The sequence below is a fragment of the Carassius auratus genome, chromosome 4 (assembly GCF_003368295.1).
Source record: "Carassius auratus strain Wakin chromosome 4, ASM336829v1, whole genome shotgun sequence".
Classification (NCBI taxonomy): domain Eukaryota; kingdom Metazoa; phylum Chordata; class Actinopteri; order Cypriniformes; family Cyprinidae; genus Carassius; species Carassius auratus.
This window is the reverse complement of record NC_039246.1, coordinates 11,418,041-11,434,689: the sequence shown is the minus strand read 5'-3', so window position 1 is coordinate 11,434,689 and position 16,649 is coordinate 11,418,041. Positions and strand designations below refer to the sequence as shown.

General features: G+C 38.8%; 1 protein-coding gene across 3 annotated transcripts; it reads right to left on the bottom strand.

Annotated features, from left to right (window-relative positions):
- Positions 1-1,452: 1,452 nt before the first annotated feature.
- Positions 1,453-11,813, bottom strand: LOC113058521 (leucine-rich repeat neuronal protein 3). Of its 3 annotated transcripts, none has more exons than XM_026226485.1 (2): positions 11,478-11,813; positions 1,453-4,749 (listed from the first exon to the last, which is right to left on the bottom strand). In XM_026226485.1, exon 2 carries the CDS (start codon positions 4,420-4,422, stop codon positions 2,302-2,304), a length of 2,121 nt encoding a protein of 706 aa, XP_026082270.1. In that variant the 5' UTR covers positions 4,423-4,749; positions 11,478-11,813; the 3' UTR covers positions 1,453-2,301. The 3 variants fall into 3 exon arrangements, with proteins under 3 accessions (XP_026082270.1, XP_026082289.1, XP_026082279.1); XM_026226504.1 differs by having other exon boundaries at positions 1,453-4,745; XM_026226494.1 differs by lacking the exon at positions 11,478-11,813 and adding an exon at positions 11,050-11,442.
- Between the last annotated feature and the right edge of the window lie 4,836 nt (positions 11,814-16,649).

Here is a 16,649-nt window from a genome sequence, read left to right as displayed (position 1 = left end):
TGAAATAGAGGAGACCTCATTGTTAGGCCCCTAAAGCTTTTAAAATCTCTCCTACTCCTTTCTTAATAAAAGTTATTATCTGGAAATGGTTTCAAATGCAGACAGATGAGTTCTTATATAATGTTTGATGGCCTTGGAGTTCTTTTATCTGTGTGAGGTACAGGGAAATATATTTGAGGATTCATCACGTTTAATTTTGTTTTGTCCAACATTGTGAAATGTTGCTGATTCCATTCATTCAGAATCTATTAGTTTTAAAATAGATATTTTGCATAATTAGTCATTGAGTTTTTACTTTTGTACCAATGCTTTCTATCTGTTGCAGGCTTATGTGGTTTGCCATACATCTGCTACAATGTAATTTTTCTTATGATGCAGTACAGGTATACCGTATGGTGACCTTGTCTGTATCTGCAGAAGCACCTCAACCTGCAATATGACTGAAAAGGGAGCGCAAAGGCTTGTGGATTTCAGTCTGCCTGAACAGTGCCAGCATAGAGTTTGAGTTATAATTTAGCTCTCCTTGTGTTTGACTGATAGCCGGCCTCTAAAAGGCTTGTCTGCACTGCTGAAAGCCTCGCTGATGTATGAGCATGACTGTCTGACAAATCCTCCGTGTCAGTCAGTGGCTGACGAGCATTTGTCATGTTTGTAATTTTTTGGGTTGTGAGTCTGTGCTGGATCTTAAATGGAGCAAATACAATGTGATTCTTTGCAGCTGATTCGGTTGTCTTGACTTGAACCAGGCAGTTCCCTCTTTATGCCAATGGAAGAATAGTTCTCCAGAAAAAAAAATGTTGTCATTTGCTAACACAAGTTTAGCAGAACGTCTAAGCTGTTATTTCCAAACAACGTTTAATTTATTATTCATTGCTCATTTGCACTGCCACATTTTCCATGTTGACTTGTTTTTGTAGGCTTGACAGTGTCTATTCCTATTCACTTATATTGCACCGGTAAGAGCACCTTGGAGATTATGCTAACCTTCTTTTGTGTTCTGCAGAAGAAAAAGTCCTATGACTTTGGAAAAACATGACAACATGAGAACATTCATTTTTAGATGAACTATTCCATCAAGACATGTTTGTTAATCATGGTAAGGCTTTTCCCTTGAACTTAGATCAGTAAAAATACTGATTCCACCATGAGAAGAAAAAAATGCTGACATTTATTTAGTTTTGAAATTACCTTGAGCACATTGGTCTCATTGACTAATGTGCTTAGGGTAGAACAGACAGCACAGTCAATGTAAAAATCGCTTTTTCACACTCAAAGCAAAGACGCAATGCTTTAAACCATGTTTATGCTAAAAATACTCAATATATTATTTGCACAAATTTGCATGTGAGGCTGGAATCATGGCTCTGTTCTCCAGGGATCTCTCAGGAAACCATTATAAGTAACATTCAAAAGTGTTTTTTTTTCTCACTCTCGCTATCTCTCTCGCTTCCTTTCTTTTTTTCTGGTCTAAGATTCAGGAGTAGGCACTTACCCTGTCATGATCAACCTTCTGCAATTTATGTCTGAGAGATGCTTTTAAAGTGTCTGCATTCAACAACATCCAGTCCTGAAGGTAATATAATCAAATATAATATACATTTATGTATATAGATTCCTTAAGATGTACATTTGTGTTTTATTCAGCAAATGACTAGTCTCGTTACTTAAGTTGTATCTTTCATAATGCAAGTAATTCACACTCGTTTGTACTGGCTGGCTACTGCACAGAAGATACCTGTTACATTTCTGGATAGAATATATAACAATTTTAGGCATGAAAAGACAGATCTGCTTTTAAATAGAAAAACAACATAATTCATCAAAAGTCATAATTAAATCATAATCACTGTAATCATCTATTCTACTAGATTTCCTTCTCAACAAACCCTCGGGTCCCTAACACACCTATATGGTTGTCGTACAGCACAGACGGTATTGCTTGGGACCACAAGGACTGTTCCACTACTCTTTACACATTTAACAGTCAGGTATGAAAAACAAAACCTTCCTGATATCTTAATATCATCTGTTTTCAGTGAATAGCCTAGAAATATCACACTGCATATTTTAGCAGCAAGTCTCTGCCTCTCGCTAGTTAACCACTGTTCCACTGCCACTTGCCACATCTGACAGCTCATGATGAGGGGCTATAGAGCTAGTTATAGATTTTTAGACATCCCTTCCATTTGAATTTGATGTCTGTATCAAGGCAAAAAGATAAATGGCAAGTTGGAAAAGCAAGTTCTCCGCTCTTGCCCTGTCAATTTGCTTTTAGTTTTTGTGGTCCTCTGCAAGTGCAGCTTAAAATGCATTGTCCAACACATTTATGACTGTGGCTTTCACCTCAACAGCAGCTGGCATTCCTTTCCCAGAAATCCAGAGCCTTGTAAAGGGAGACTGCTGGCTGGTCTCAGACATCAGAGCCATTTTGGAAGGGTATCGGTTCAGTTCTCCATAAATACAGTGGTTCCTCATAAAGACATAAATAAGAAAGCAAGCCACTGAGATCCCAATGAAAAGCACACCAAAAGCAGCAATCAGCACCATGTCCCACCTCTCAGAGTCCTTTACGTCTTGGTCTAATCCTTTAGTCAGGACATTGACACATCTGCTGTCATGTTTATGATGGATGCTGTGAATGTCCACACACACTTTGTACTGTGTAGCAGGGCTGAGATGTGTGAGATTATATACAGTCACGTCAGATGTTACCCTAGCTGTGAATGCCACTGTTGGATGGTTTGCAGTGGGCATTGTATACCACTTAATGTTTGGTGCCAGGCTACCATGAGAGGCATTCCAGGATATCAAAACAGAGTTGGTCTGTACAGATTCAATGTTGACATTCAATGAGTCATTGACAGGTTGTGGGAAGTATCCATTTACCTCCACTGAGACCGATTTCAGGTCTGCCCCAACAAGATTGTGTGCCACACATGTGTACAATCCAGCCTCGCTCTCAGTGATATCATAAATATCGAGTGTGCCTTCAGGGTGCATATAGAATCTTGCAGAAACAGCATTTGGGAGCACCCTTCTCCCTGACGGAGTCACCCAGTATATGTCTGGCTCAGGTTCAGCAAAGGCACGGCAGTGAAGAGACATAGACCTCCCTCTTTCCACACTGATTTGTGTGGGGAGGCTTTCTGAAGAGATGAGAGGCAGACAGATTTCCATCATCTCTCTGAAGTGAACCTGCCGCACATGCTGACCTTCATACTCTGGAGGTTCCACACAAAACAGGGAATCAGGCTCCATGAAGCGAATGTTTGTCTTGTTCATGTTCATCCATCGTACAACACAGTCACAGCGGATGGGGTTAGAGTGCATGCTAACCTCCCGGAGATTTGGGAGGGACTCCACTGTTATCCTGTGGAGGGCACTTAAAGCATTGCCATTTAACATTAGAGTTTCCAACCTAGGCAGCCTATAGAAAGCATTTGGATGTATGTAGGAAAGTTTGGGGTTGTTGGTGGCTTCGATTTTGGTCAGTTCTGGGAGGTTGTTCAGGGCAAAACTATCAATGGACACCAACTCAGGCATGCTGTTAATGCCCAGCTCCTTAAGATGGAGCATGTCCACAAAGTCACCCCTCTGAATTCGCCCAATGGGGTTCTTATTAAGATCCAAAAACTTGAGGCTCTTCAGATGCCTGAGAGCACCATGGGGTACCTTAGGGAATGTATTATCATAGAATGAGATACTCTCAAGATTGTCAAGGCCCAGAAGTGAGTCATCTGGTATCTGTGACAGGTTCATTCTAGTAAGAACCAGGCTACGAAGGTTTCTCAGAGGCTTGAAGTTCATATCCTGAATAGAGAGGACAGGATTTTCCCCAATCATTAGAATTTCCAAATTTGGTAAGGGCTCAAACCATTCGCTTTTTATACTCTGAAGTCGGTTGGAGTTGAGGTGAAGTCTCAGCAAACTCTGAAGTCCACGAAAAGCCTCAGGAGAAATGAGGGAGATAAGGTTATGATTTAAGTAGAGCTCCTGAAGGTTGGTTAGCTGAGAAAGGCTGTTGTCTTGTAGGGCGCATATCCAGTTCTCCTCCATGTGTAGGGATAAGAGTTGAGGGAGGTGGCCAATATTGACATCACTTATTGATGACAGGTTGTTTTGGGAGAGATCAATCTCAGTGATGTTTGGCAGGTAATCCAATGGGTGCTCAATCTTAGCAATGTTGTTGGTCTGCAGTAAAACGACTTGTGTATCAGATGGCAATCTCATGGGCAGGTCAAAAAGTCCGAGGTCATTACAGTCAACAGTGGGAGCCTCCATATAGACAGAGCTAGGGGAAAACCAGGGTCTAATCTCACATACACAAAGTTTTGGACAACTGAATCTCTCTTCTGTAGCAAGAACCAAGGTAGTCACTGCAAGACCCAGTAGCAAATAATCCGTGAATGATATGTCCTTCATTTTGGCACAGTTCCCACCAGTTAGTAGTTGGTTCTTAAAAATTTTGTGGCAAAAGCACTTCACTTCAAAAAATAATCAACCATTTGTGGTGATCACTTCAATCCAACAGAGGGCCTTCCCTAGGCCCTGACTGATGTGCTGTCAACAGATGCGATGTCCCGTCTCCCGTAATTCAGACTGAAGGTGGTGTATGCAATTTTACTGGTTGGGCAGATAAAGGTAAAAAGGTCACCATCAGGTAGCTGTGGTTTCAGTTAGGCAGAAGCAAGGTCGTTAATTTCTTTTAATAATACAGATGATGCCATCATCAGCCTAATCCACTTCTACCTGAAGAAAATAAGAAGAAAGAGATGAAAAATATTAGCATATAATTACCGGAAAAATGCAAGGGCATCACTAAGGCAAGACAGAGGCATGCTGACATTTACAAAAGCCACATTAAAGCCCTGTGATGTCTGCTGACATTTTATTCAGCAGTACCTTGCACGCTAAGCCTTTGACATAAGGATACGCATGTCCTTCACCTTGGATATTATTTTGGGATTCTGAAGCTGAAAAATGAGTGAATTATGAAGCTTAGTATGTTTGACATATAGGAATTAATATGGATGCTTTTTTTTTTTTAAGGGTAGATTCGCCAGATGCAACTCACCATGATGACATTTTCTAGCCATATACAAAAAAACATTCTCACTAGACTCCACTTTAGTGAAAATATCACAATTGGCTATAAGCAACATATACCATGCCCTCAACACAAGATATTTAAATGGCAAATGGCACATTAGGTCTCAACATTACTTTTAAACAAAATGTGTTATTGTTCCACTGTCAAAATTAACTCTTTGGTGTACTATGTGGAATGCTGATGAAAAATCAGCAATTCTGTTAGAGCTGTCCGGATCACCAGGGTTACTATGAAATGTGCCATAGCCAGAATGCAAGCAAGCAAGACAGACAGAAAGAAAGAGTCTGTTCCATCACACAATCTATCATGCCTCTTTTCAACTTCTGTGCCTAAGGAAGGTGATGAAGTGAGGATACCACAGAAAGTCTTAGGGTAAGCTTCACAGATGGAGAAACCCAGAGTTCATCCCTCAAAGCTCTGTGGAGGTGAGAGTGTGTTTTTTGGTTGAGTAATTGAGGGGGCGAAATATGTGATTTTCCAAGGCAACAAGATTATTCATTAATCCAAACACTCAGAAAAAGCTTCAGTATAGGAACCTTTGTGATGAATAATATTTGCAGCAACAAAATCTGTTTGAAGTACATTATATATAGGGTCTTCCACAGATCAGGTGATTTCTGTCTGGGTCGGGGGTTACTGCACCTGTTTTGTTGTCTCTCTATCACCAAAGTGTACTTGTGTTGTAAACAGAGATGCTAGGAACTACACTGAATTGTCCCATAGACAACAACCATCACATTGTTAATAAGCCTAATGAGGACTTTTAAATGTAGGTGTTTATTACACCTCATAGATGGGCCGCTACTCTCACAGTGGTTGGAAAATGGCTGTTTGACAATACCTGTGTCAGCCATAAATACTGGAAAATGCATCTAGTTTTCCTGACTGACACGAATGGCCTATTTTCCTGACGTGTTAAATGGAGCACTGCTCCTACAGCACCTGCATGTTCTCTCTAATAGTGCAGGTTCACTACGAATGCAGTACGTAAGCATGCTTGTCTGTTGACAGCATAGCGTTAATGTGCAATAAATGAAACTGCAGTTTGTTTTTATTCTAATCTTTAGTCTCTTCTTTTAAATTGTGATAGTTCTGGATCCCTGATTTTCCAAGATATTAAGAGTATTAAGATATTAAAATTATTATTTAGTATTTAACAAATGTTTGGAATTATGATGTATTTAGAAGAACTGCTCTGGCGACCCACGTGGAATGTTTTGGCCTTCTTTCTATTTTCTGTTGTGCAGGAATGTTTTTTCATCTTTCCCTTTTAGATAAGGTCATGCTTTTGATGCAGGGCCAGAGTTTCCGTGTTCAGTGATTTCACATCGTGTACAGGACCATTTAACAATGCATAATAAAGGTGTAGTTCAGTGGGGCATGAATAATTTTGCACTGCTATGAGTGTGTTAAATCAAGGTTTCCATAGTCAACAGCATCCTCTGCAACTGTTAGATTTCTGTACATTATTTCAGAATGTAATTATTTGGCTACATTTAAAAAAAAAAAAAAAGATTAATGGAGTTATTTTAGTCATTTTAAGACTACAAAATCGATACACTATCCTCCAGAAATAATCATGTTAGAGCACTAGTTTCTGTGATGGTAAATAATTTCTTTTTTTAGGGGGTGTCATGGCTGGCTCATGATTGTGTTGTGGAGGCTGTTTCTGTTAAGAGTATCTACAGAAAACACTCCCAGGAGAGGGAGCTGTACACTAATACAACTAAACCTGTATTAACCTCCACTGACTCTGTAACTGCAATAAAGGTATGGCGCACCCATAAAAATTTCCAGTCAAAGACAAATGAAGGAAATTAGGCTTAACCCTGTTAAGTGTAGGTGAGAACCTACAAACGTAAGAACTTAGAACAACACCGTTGCTCATGGAGCTTAAGTGCCAATACCTTGCATAGTGTGCCACACTTTTAGAGACAGAGAGAAATGCAACTAATACCAGAGAAAATGGAATTTCAAGATGGATGCCTCTAATCACTGTCCTGATGTACTGCAGAGTCAGTCAACGAAATTGGAGAGAAGAGGAGTCAGAGAATCATTCCCGCTATTATTTGTCAGACATGATATCACAGAGCTAGCTAGCATCATCTTGATTGGGCTTGTAAAATATAGTGGCATGTTTGAATAAATGTGTCCAGTGGGCAGAAGCCCTACTGACCCTGGGAAGTAACTCAGGCTGAATGGTGGCAGCCCGGCTCCTGTGTTTGCTTTGGGCTGAGTTGTTTGAGATAGGCTGTAAATCTTGGGCTGGGGACTGATAACTGAGCTTGTGGTCCCCTTAAACCCCAAGTAAGTGCCTCTGCAAACTGGAAAATAGCTGTTTTTAAATAGGGATCCACATACATTAATGCTTCAATCTTTGAGAATCGGCTAAAAACACATCTCTTCCATCTTTATTTGACCCTCTAACTCTAGCACTCTCTATTCTAATTCTATTCTTTATAAGAAAAAAAACGTGCACCTTTTAGACTTGCACACTATTTCTAAAAATAGCAAATACAATAATGTATTTTGATTTTATTGTTTTATTCCTTACAGGTCTCAAGCCACCTCTTCCTAGCCACTCCATCTCCAGGTTATTTTAAGCTAATTATTATAAGCACTATAAATATATATATATATATAGGGTTAGAACATAAAAGTAACATTTAACTGACCAGCAAGCTTACATGGTTGTTTGAAATGCATAGGATCCCAGGTGTAGGTAGCTGTAGGCTTTCTTTTTGCAGTTAAACTTCTGTCAGACAGATCGCATGTACAGAAAGTAGGGCAGAGGTGGAATTGCTTCCTGTAGAAATAGCCTTTTGTATTATAGAGATGATTCAGAGGAAATATTGTTCAAATGGTCTTGAGAATTTTTCTCGCTCATTCATACAAATGTCTACAGAAAGACACCCCTGCTCTTAAACCTATGCTCTAGCTCCTCTTTGTGTTTCACTTAAGCTCTTATTTTTCCCCTCCTGTCTTCACATGCTCTGTGTAAGCTGTTCTCTCAGACCAGGAGAAGACGCAAAGGGCCTAGGTGCCAGCCAGTTTGCATAGGCTTCTCAATGGGTGGCATAGTCTTTTTTGATGCTCCTCCCCCTGCCCTGTACTTCACTGATTTGCCATTACACTATTTTCAAGGTAAGGGAAGAGTCCATTAAACAGGCTTTGCTTTGCAATGTGTGTGCATAATGAAGTTTCCAGTGCAATGCTCAAGGAATGTTTCCCTTTGCACCTGCTCCTATGTGCTCACAAAATCAGCACAGAGTCGACATTTAATGCAGAATCAATGTTCCAAATTAACCGATGGACCCCACAGGTTACAGCTTTTCCACTGCCGTCGTTTGTTTCCCTCAATTAATTCAAGTGTACGTTAACAATTCTGGTATTTTGTTACTGATTGTTTGATGCTGATTTGCTCTATTAAGAAAATCTAGTTTGTGCTTATATAAATTAAGCTGAAGTAAATATCAGCGCTTGCAAGGCAGAAAAAGAACAGTGGTGATGTACTAAAGCACAGGTTTTAATATTTGGTTCTATTTAAATGAAATGCAAGATCAAAGCCACTTTTGCTGTTGTCATGACACTCAGCGTGCATCTTATTTTATTTATTATTAATTGTCTCTCGGCTGTGCATGCACCCTCAAATCAAATGCAAAACCATCTTTGCCATGAAAGATGCTTCTGAATGTCTGTGATATTTGATTGATTCGGTTGCGTCGCGGTGTCATTTCGACTTCAAACTCTTAAAGAGATCGGAGGACAAAATTACTTATCGCCAGTCACTACGCAAATAGTTGCAAGGTGGAAGGACAAATCACAATTTGTTTTGCAAATATTAGAGTGGATTTTGAATAATAAACATCAATTACCTTTTTTTATTTTGATATTAGGCTAAATACGTGGGGAAAAAAGTAAAAAGGGGTATATCAATACAGTTCTACCATGCAAGCACTAATTAAATGTATTTATACATATATAATTTAATAACTCCAACTTTACATTCTCATTGAGTTTTAAGAGTTTTCCAGAATTCCAGAAGGTTCCGAATATGCTCTATGAAAATTATGACTCATATCGTTATAACCACATTGGTCATCCAGAGACATGTAACGTTGCTATTTGCTCTAACGTGCATAACCCAGCACTAGGAAAAAAATACCATGCACAATTTGCAGAATAATTTCTTCCCTAAACTACACTATACAGTATATGACAAATCTAATTATGGAAACCAATCAAATCTCCTCAGGGTACAAATACAGCATTTCACTCTAATTGGGCCTGATTGATTGAAAGCATGTTCCCAAAAGCAAGTGTCAGTCATACTGTTGGTGTAGCGGTGTATAGTTTATTGTGTTATAAACATCTCTAACTTGACTTTTTAGACACAATGAGATCCCAGTTCTCACAGTATGTGCTCTATACTGCACCGGATGCCTCTACTACAGGTATCAGTCTAATCTAAGAACAGATGGAGAGCACAGCAGTGCTTCTCAGATGGTTCTGCTCTGTTTACTCGTGAAAACACAGATAGCATATGCTGCTATCATATTCTCTTATTAAAGTCTATATTTTGAAACAGAACTAGTCGAGGCTTTTGCAACAATGAGACAACGTGGAGTGTAGCGACCTTTTCAACAGACAGACAGAGTGTTCCCTGCCTTAGATCTTTCTTTTTTTTTTCCTTATTTGTTTTAGACATGGCAGGTACAACTACACAAAAAAATATATAGCTCTAAATGTAAATTCCTCATGTTTCTGCATGTCTTCTATATTAAGATATTATATTAACATTTTCATTAATGCGTTTGGCAAAGGACCAAAGTGACCCTCAGTGCAATCAAGGTATGCTTTCAATGAGAATTAAACCCATGATATTAGTGTGGCTAGCATTATGCTCTGCCAGAACATGAAAGCATTTTAATCTTTCATTTGTTTGATGAAGTGTTAAGCTAATGAAATGCTACACTTGCTATTTTTCAACACTCATGTTGTGATGTTTTGTTTCGAAGCCCACACCACTTTGCAGTGACAATGCAGGCTTGCATAAATTGGATTTCAAACCACACATCCACCATTGATTTGTGCTTCAAACTGTTTAGTATGACGCAACAATCAGAGAAAGCAATTTCCAAGCATCTCGTCATACAAAGAGGTACTAAGATCAGTTAAACACTCCAATGTGCTCACAGAAGCCGCGTCTGAGAGATCCTTAATATCAAGGGTTTTACTTATTGTCTGTTAATTAGTGCAGCCATCGAGTGGCCCATGTGATTACATCTGTGATTAAGAATTGCCTGCTCAGGTTTTTAGACCTCTTAGGAGTTTGGAGAGTTTGGCATGAAAGAGACTCCAAGGACACAAATTGGTTAGAGTGTATTGTCTACCAATAAGCCACAAACATTTTCGCTTTGCAACAAGTCAGTGGCCTGGCATCAGTGAGGGGCAACTAGTAATGGCAGTCCCAGGCCCTGTGATGGTCCCACTAAGGTCCTCTATGGGAAAGCCCAATCTTTCCATATTTTTATTTTGCCCGTGAAACCAAGTGATCTAATTGGTATCTGACTTGCTAGTAGAGGATCATATATGGATATTTATGTGATGCATTTTTTTTAAATTTTTAAAAAAATGCATGCATTGCAAACACATAAATACTATTTGCAATCCGTAAGACAACCTCTGACTTGTGGTTTAGAAAGTGCAATGCCAGTCTGCAATGATTCCTAACCGCGTCCATATACAAAGAGATGTGGGAAGACAAACTCGCTGGTTGTGTGATTAACAGCTGGGGTAAAAATGTCATCATCTGCATAGGAGGTGTTTTGCTGTGGACTGTATAAATTAGGCTGAAGCAATGCATGCAGATCAGACGAATGGTTCAGAATCACAATGCCTCCATTCAAAGTGATATACATTCATTTAACGATACTTACTGTACAGTGGATGCTCGAGGCGACTGCATTTGAAATTCATGTGCTATAGGGGTGCTGTAGAACATCTTGGACGGCAACAGGGTGATTTAAGGGACATTGAGAACAGCCAGATGCAAGACTGCCTGTGGCTATTCGTCCAGGACGTGCCTTGTGTCCAAAAAAAAAAATATGCCTGACAAACTGGAGCACTGACTTCTCAGCAACAGGAATTCTGTGCTCCAGGTTGGCATGGCTATTTATTCGACTACCTACGTGCTTGTTATCCATTTCCCTCCATGTCTGCTTCTTCACGGTCGTTTTGCAGTAAACTAATCACTCTGACGCATATTCTCTCAACTTGAATGTGGATGATCATGCAGTAAAAACCAACTAAGGTTAATATTTATCAACCAAATAGATGAGGTGGATCGGAAAATGTTCAAACTTACCGTTTCAACATTAGTCATTCCGGTCAATTAAGCGGCATGTATTCCGTTCATCTAGCGCAATGCTCCAGAGAGCGGAAAGCCCGCGCCACGCAAATGAAAATAAGCGCGCGCCTTCTTCTTTTTACGCAGATGGATAAATAGTAGCGTGTCGCACTCCTAACGTTAAGATTTCGCCGTGCGAATGAGGCAAAATCCACCAGGTGAGAGCCGTCTGGAAGCTTTTTAGAGTCCCTCTCAATGACAACCTCCTCCTTCCTCCGCGTTCAGAGGCGCATCTGCAGCCGCTCGTTCGGTTGTCACATTGACATGCCGCTGTCTGCCCAGCGGTCATTAATATCGGAACAGCCCCTGAATCTCCAGAGATCAACCAATAGCGGCGGGGCGGAGAGAAACTCTCGCAGCTGATTGGCTAAACAGCCGCGTCTGTCAGACAACAACAGTTGAAAAAATAAGGAGAGGCAGAAGAAAATGGCTAGATAATATGTTGATATTAATTTCTGATTGCGTTTTATTTTGGGGTTGTTGTTGTTTTGTTTTTCAGATTTTTTTCTATGAGAAAGAGTATGAAAGATTATCGTGTGTTTATATAGTTTTTAAATTAATCTAACCTCACGTTTAAAGCATAATGTGGAGGCAAACAAATGCTAGTTGTCACACTCCAGTGAATATTTCTCAGGGTTGGTTTATTTTTTTAATTTAAGTTAATTTCAACAGGTTCTCAGTCTTGACTTACAAAATCAGTGCATATTGTTATTGTTTGTTGCTGTTACAATGAAAACTTAATCAAAACCTTTTTATCTGAAATTACACTGTAATACACTGAGATAATTAAAGATCATTTAAATAAATCATTCATGAGACCGCAGATATACAATAAAATAACATACAGTTGTTTTGTCCAAAAAAAATGCTTATAATTATTAATTGGCTACAATCATTTTGTTTTTTAAATAATTGTATCATTTTTAAACATTTAAAAGATGTGAAAACTTGGGTAATCACAATGAGATTACCTAATGAGAATGCAGAAAAGGTGTAGCAACTTCATTTAAGGAGCAGAACTGCACACCAACAAGAATTTTGGGACAAAATAAAAAATATAAAAATCTGGAAGCTGAAGGTAGCCTTTGCATGTATCCAATTCTTTTGGTTCTTGTTTCAGGAACTCTGACAGAATACATCCTTCTGCTGTGACCCTGTTTTTAGGGATGAATTCACTGTGAAGGTGCTTTCCTGAAACGGGTCTGTCTTGCTTTACAGCCCATGCACAGGTCCTTCACAGCTCACCCTCGGGACTGCACACACCTTGAGAAAACAGGGATATAACTCATAATAAAACTCCCAATAGGGTCGGACACTGAACCATTTTTTTTCTGTTCTGGCATCAGGAGACTGGTCTGCCGAAGAAAAAATGTGCATCTGCTATAAAAGCATAAATCTGGGTTTTGGTTGATGTCAGCAAGTACCAGGTTTTTCATCTGTCCATGCCCCGATTTATGAAAAATTTAGAGAAATATTAGGAGTTTGTGAGGCGGTTTCGTCGTGGCATTTCGCTGCATCTGTTTTCTGACAGACAAGGCCTTAGAGGGCATTTCAGATTATTGACTACAGTCCCACAGTTATAAATATTTTTACAAGAAACTTAGAGAAGATGGTCTTACAGCCTCTGACAAAGACATAGAACCTGTAAAGTTTTCTGAAGAGCCTTTAACAAAAGTAATTTTAAATCTAAAGCGTATTGATTCTGAAACCACCATTATAGCCAATACTTGCACTGTTGTAAACATTATTATTAAACTGTTTAAAATTGATTTTAAATTTATGATAATATATTTATGTCTAATGGATTCGATGCTTGTCAGTCATAAACTGCCTATGCCAGGTTATTGAACTATAAACTAGTGTTCCACCAAGCAATAGTCAACAGAAGTCCTTTTTTTTTTTAACTGCATATGTCTCTCCTGATTCAGGAAAGACAACCTTTTTTTGGAAGAAAAAAAAGAACTTGTATTTTAGCTAGAAACAGCAGTTTGAAGTTTAACATTTTTAATGATGGATTCTTCATACAAACATGCAGCTTTTCGCTTTACAAGTACATGTAAACTGATAAACTGGAGTCATGTTCATTACTTGTGGATTATTTTGATGTTTCTATCAGCTGTTTGGGCTCTCATTCTGACAGCACCCATTTGCTGCAGAGGATCCATTGGTTCTGTTCTGATTTGTGACTGAACAGAGAAATTGCAAGTGACTTTTTTTTTTTTTTTTATCTCATGAGAAAATTAAGACGAGATCACAAGAAAATGATTCATGACCTCTAAGGTCTTCTGTATTATTCTGATTATTGTAATTTATATAGAACTTCTATCCTTATTAAATTACTGTTGCAGCCGTGTTATAAAATAAAAATGTACTGTGTTAAAGCAATGCCCTTTTGATATGTATACAGTAATAGCTGTTACAAGATCTACAGATAAACAGTCTAATTTCTCATTATCCACTGCATCAGCACATTGCTTTGCAGTTTGGTGGAGTTGCCGAAAGGCTGGACAAATGATGCTCCGTAATATAACGTGAAAGTGGCATGCCTGCAGAGACGCATGAGGTTGCCTGGGAATACGCCTCTCAAGCTGTAGCAGTTCTTGTGGTATGGGGCTGTCTGTGCCCGCAGTGCAGCTAACAGGCTTCCCAGGTGGGGGGTTGTTTAGTTAAGACTGATGTAGAGACATCCTGCCACCAGCCAACCACACACAACATCTCACTCTCCTCATTAGGCCTCCACACTCCCATGATGCTCAACTTACTTTGCCAAGTTAAAAAATAGCTCATTTTCGCTTCCAGTGTGCAACAGAACCAGTGACTGTGTTCTTTCTTGCCTGCTTTATTGCTTTCTTTCTTTGTCTTACTTCCTTTCTTTCAGGAGCCAGGTGCACTGCGAAATTTATTTCACCTATTAAACGCTGCATAATTTGTAAGTAAAAGAGTGAAAAAGGGTAGATTTATTAGCCGGTGATTAGAAGCTTGTGTCAGCACACTGGCTAGCCCTGCAGTTTAGTTTATGTATCTCCAATAAGGCATTTGAAGCTATTTAAACATCCTTGTTAAGAGTGCAAACGTCCTGAGAGGCTGCTATCAAACATATCCAGCTTTCTTCTGTTAAAGTCAATATTATTAATATTCTCACCAGCACCTGTATAACACCATCATCTCTTCAAGCGTTGCTCTGAATGCTACAAAAGCTGACTGGATAAAAGGATAGATTTATTTTTTTTGTTCCATGCAAAAAAAGCAGAGTGAGATTGCAGTTTTAGCTGTGGGATGTTCAAGGGTCTCTCTGAGGAGTTCTGTTGTCTCCCCTGGTGTTCTGAATGGGTTCCCAATAAAAGTGTTGAGGTTGACCTTCCTTATCTCAGCCGATCATGAGGGGAGGCTCCAGGAGACGGGTGGCATATCTTGGAGCTTCGATGTTGGGAAAAGGGTGGTATACATAAGAAAAAGAGAATAGAGAAGAAAAGGCTTTTTGTTGGAGGTGGCACCCTGGTGTTGTGGAAATGGACAAGTGTGGTGACTGAGCTTGAGTTTCAGATCTCCTTGCATACACAGACTTCAAAAGCTCAGTAACAGATTTATGACTGGCTTTGGCTGTCCATTGTTGAAAACCATTTTTATGTGTGTGTGCATTTCTGTGCAACAGAGGCAGAGTGATTTTGAAATTGAATCCTGGGATTTCCACCCAAGCCCGTATAGCTTTTACTTCTTATGAGATACAGTGCAGCTTGATGGGATGGTGCATGTTGAATTGTGCTTTGATAAATTGCCCTGTGCAACTTCTGCATGGACGCCCTGAGTTCATATCCAATATTTCAGTTGAATATTACTCAGTATTTCTCTCATCACAGTTCTCTTTCATCAATACCTTTTTCTCTTGATGTTTCTCATATATCTGGTCTTTGATTAGTCCCTCTCTTTTCTAGCTGAATACTGGTTATAGTAAAGTAGGTATGTATTCCATTTAACTCAAATGTAATCTTTCTTATTTTAATACATTTAAAATCAATTAAAATATCTCTTCTTGTCATTTATTACCATATTTTGACAAAATACATTGAAAAATCAAAATAAATAAGGTATGTTGCCATAGGTATAAAATTTTTTTGTAAAGTTTATTAAACAGTTGTCATGGCAGTGTCTTAGTTTTGAACAAATCGGTTAAGTGATTCATTCAGTGACTCAATTATAAAAAAAACATTACAGTATCAAAACAAATGTCTTATTTTTTAATATATATCATAGGTGCTCTTAATCTTACCCCACACCTAAACCTAACAATTAAATTACTAACTATTAATAGACAGCAAATTGAGTTTACTGAGGCAAAAGTCATTGTGAATAGTTAGATAATAGTGAGAATTGGTCCCCAAACTAAAGTGTGACCAATTCACTTCTCATGGCTACTTTTACACTTTTATAAGTGTGTGAATTTTTTTTAGAAAACAATGTAAAAATGGAAAATATATATATTTTTTTTGTTTCATTTTGGAAAACAGATTTTTATCTTGTACATTTGACTGGATACATGCAGCATTTTGTTTATAAACCTTTCTGAAGCTATGAGTTTAGAATTCAATTCAGGCAGAAAAATTGCAACTATTATACTGTGTGTTTTTATACTCTCCAGCCATATGTCAGTTTGCTCAATAGATGCATGAAAGTGGGGGCATGCATTTTGTATAACACTCAGGCCAGGTGTTGAAACCCTGCAGATCAATGCTCTATCAATTCCCTTTGATGTGCTGGAAACAGCAACAATTTCATTTTCAATGGGAGAAAAATGGCTGTAAAGGCCGTTTCTGAAGTGCACAGACATGGCAACAACCTTCAGATTTGTTGATTAGACTTCAGCAGCGATTGTGCTGGAAAAATCTCACTCAGAGTATCCATTTATGACTAAAAAATAAATAAAATACAAATCGTTCGAGCTTACTAAAAAGAGGAATAAGAAACACAATAATTTGGAACGTGTGGGAACAGTCCAAAGTTTTTGCATGAATGCCATTGTGAAATGAAAATCTTTATGACGTTGGAACTATAAGAACAAACGAACACAGAGATGTGGCAGCATTGTGCCGGCATCTCCCTTGTTACTCTTTTGTTTCATTATATTCCTTTGTG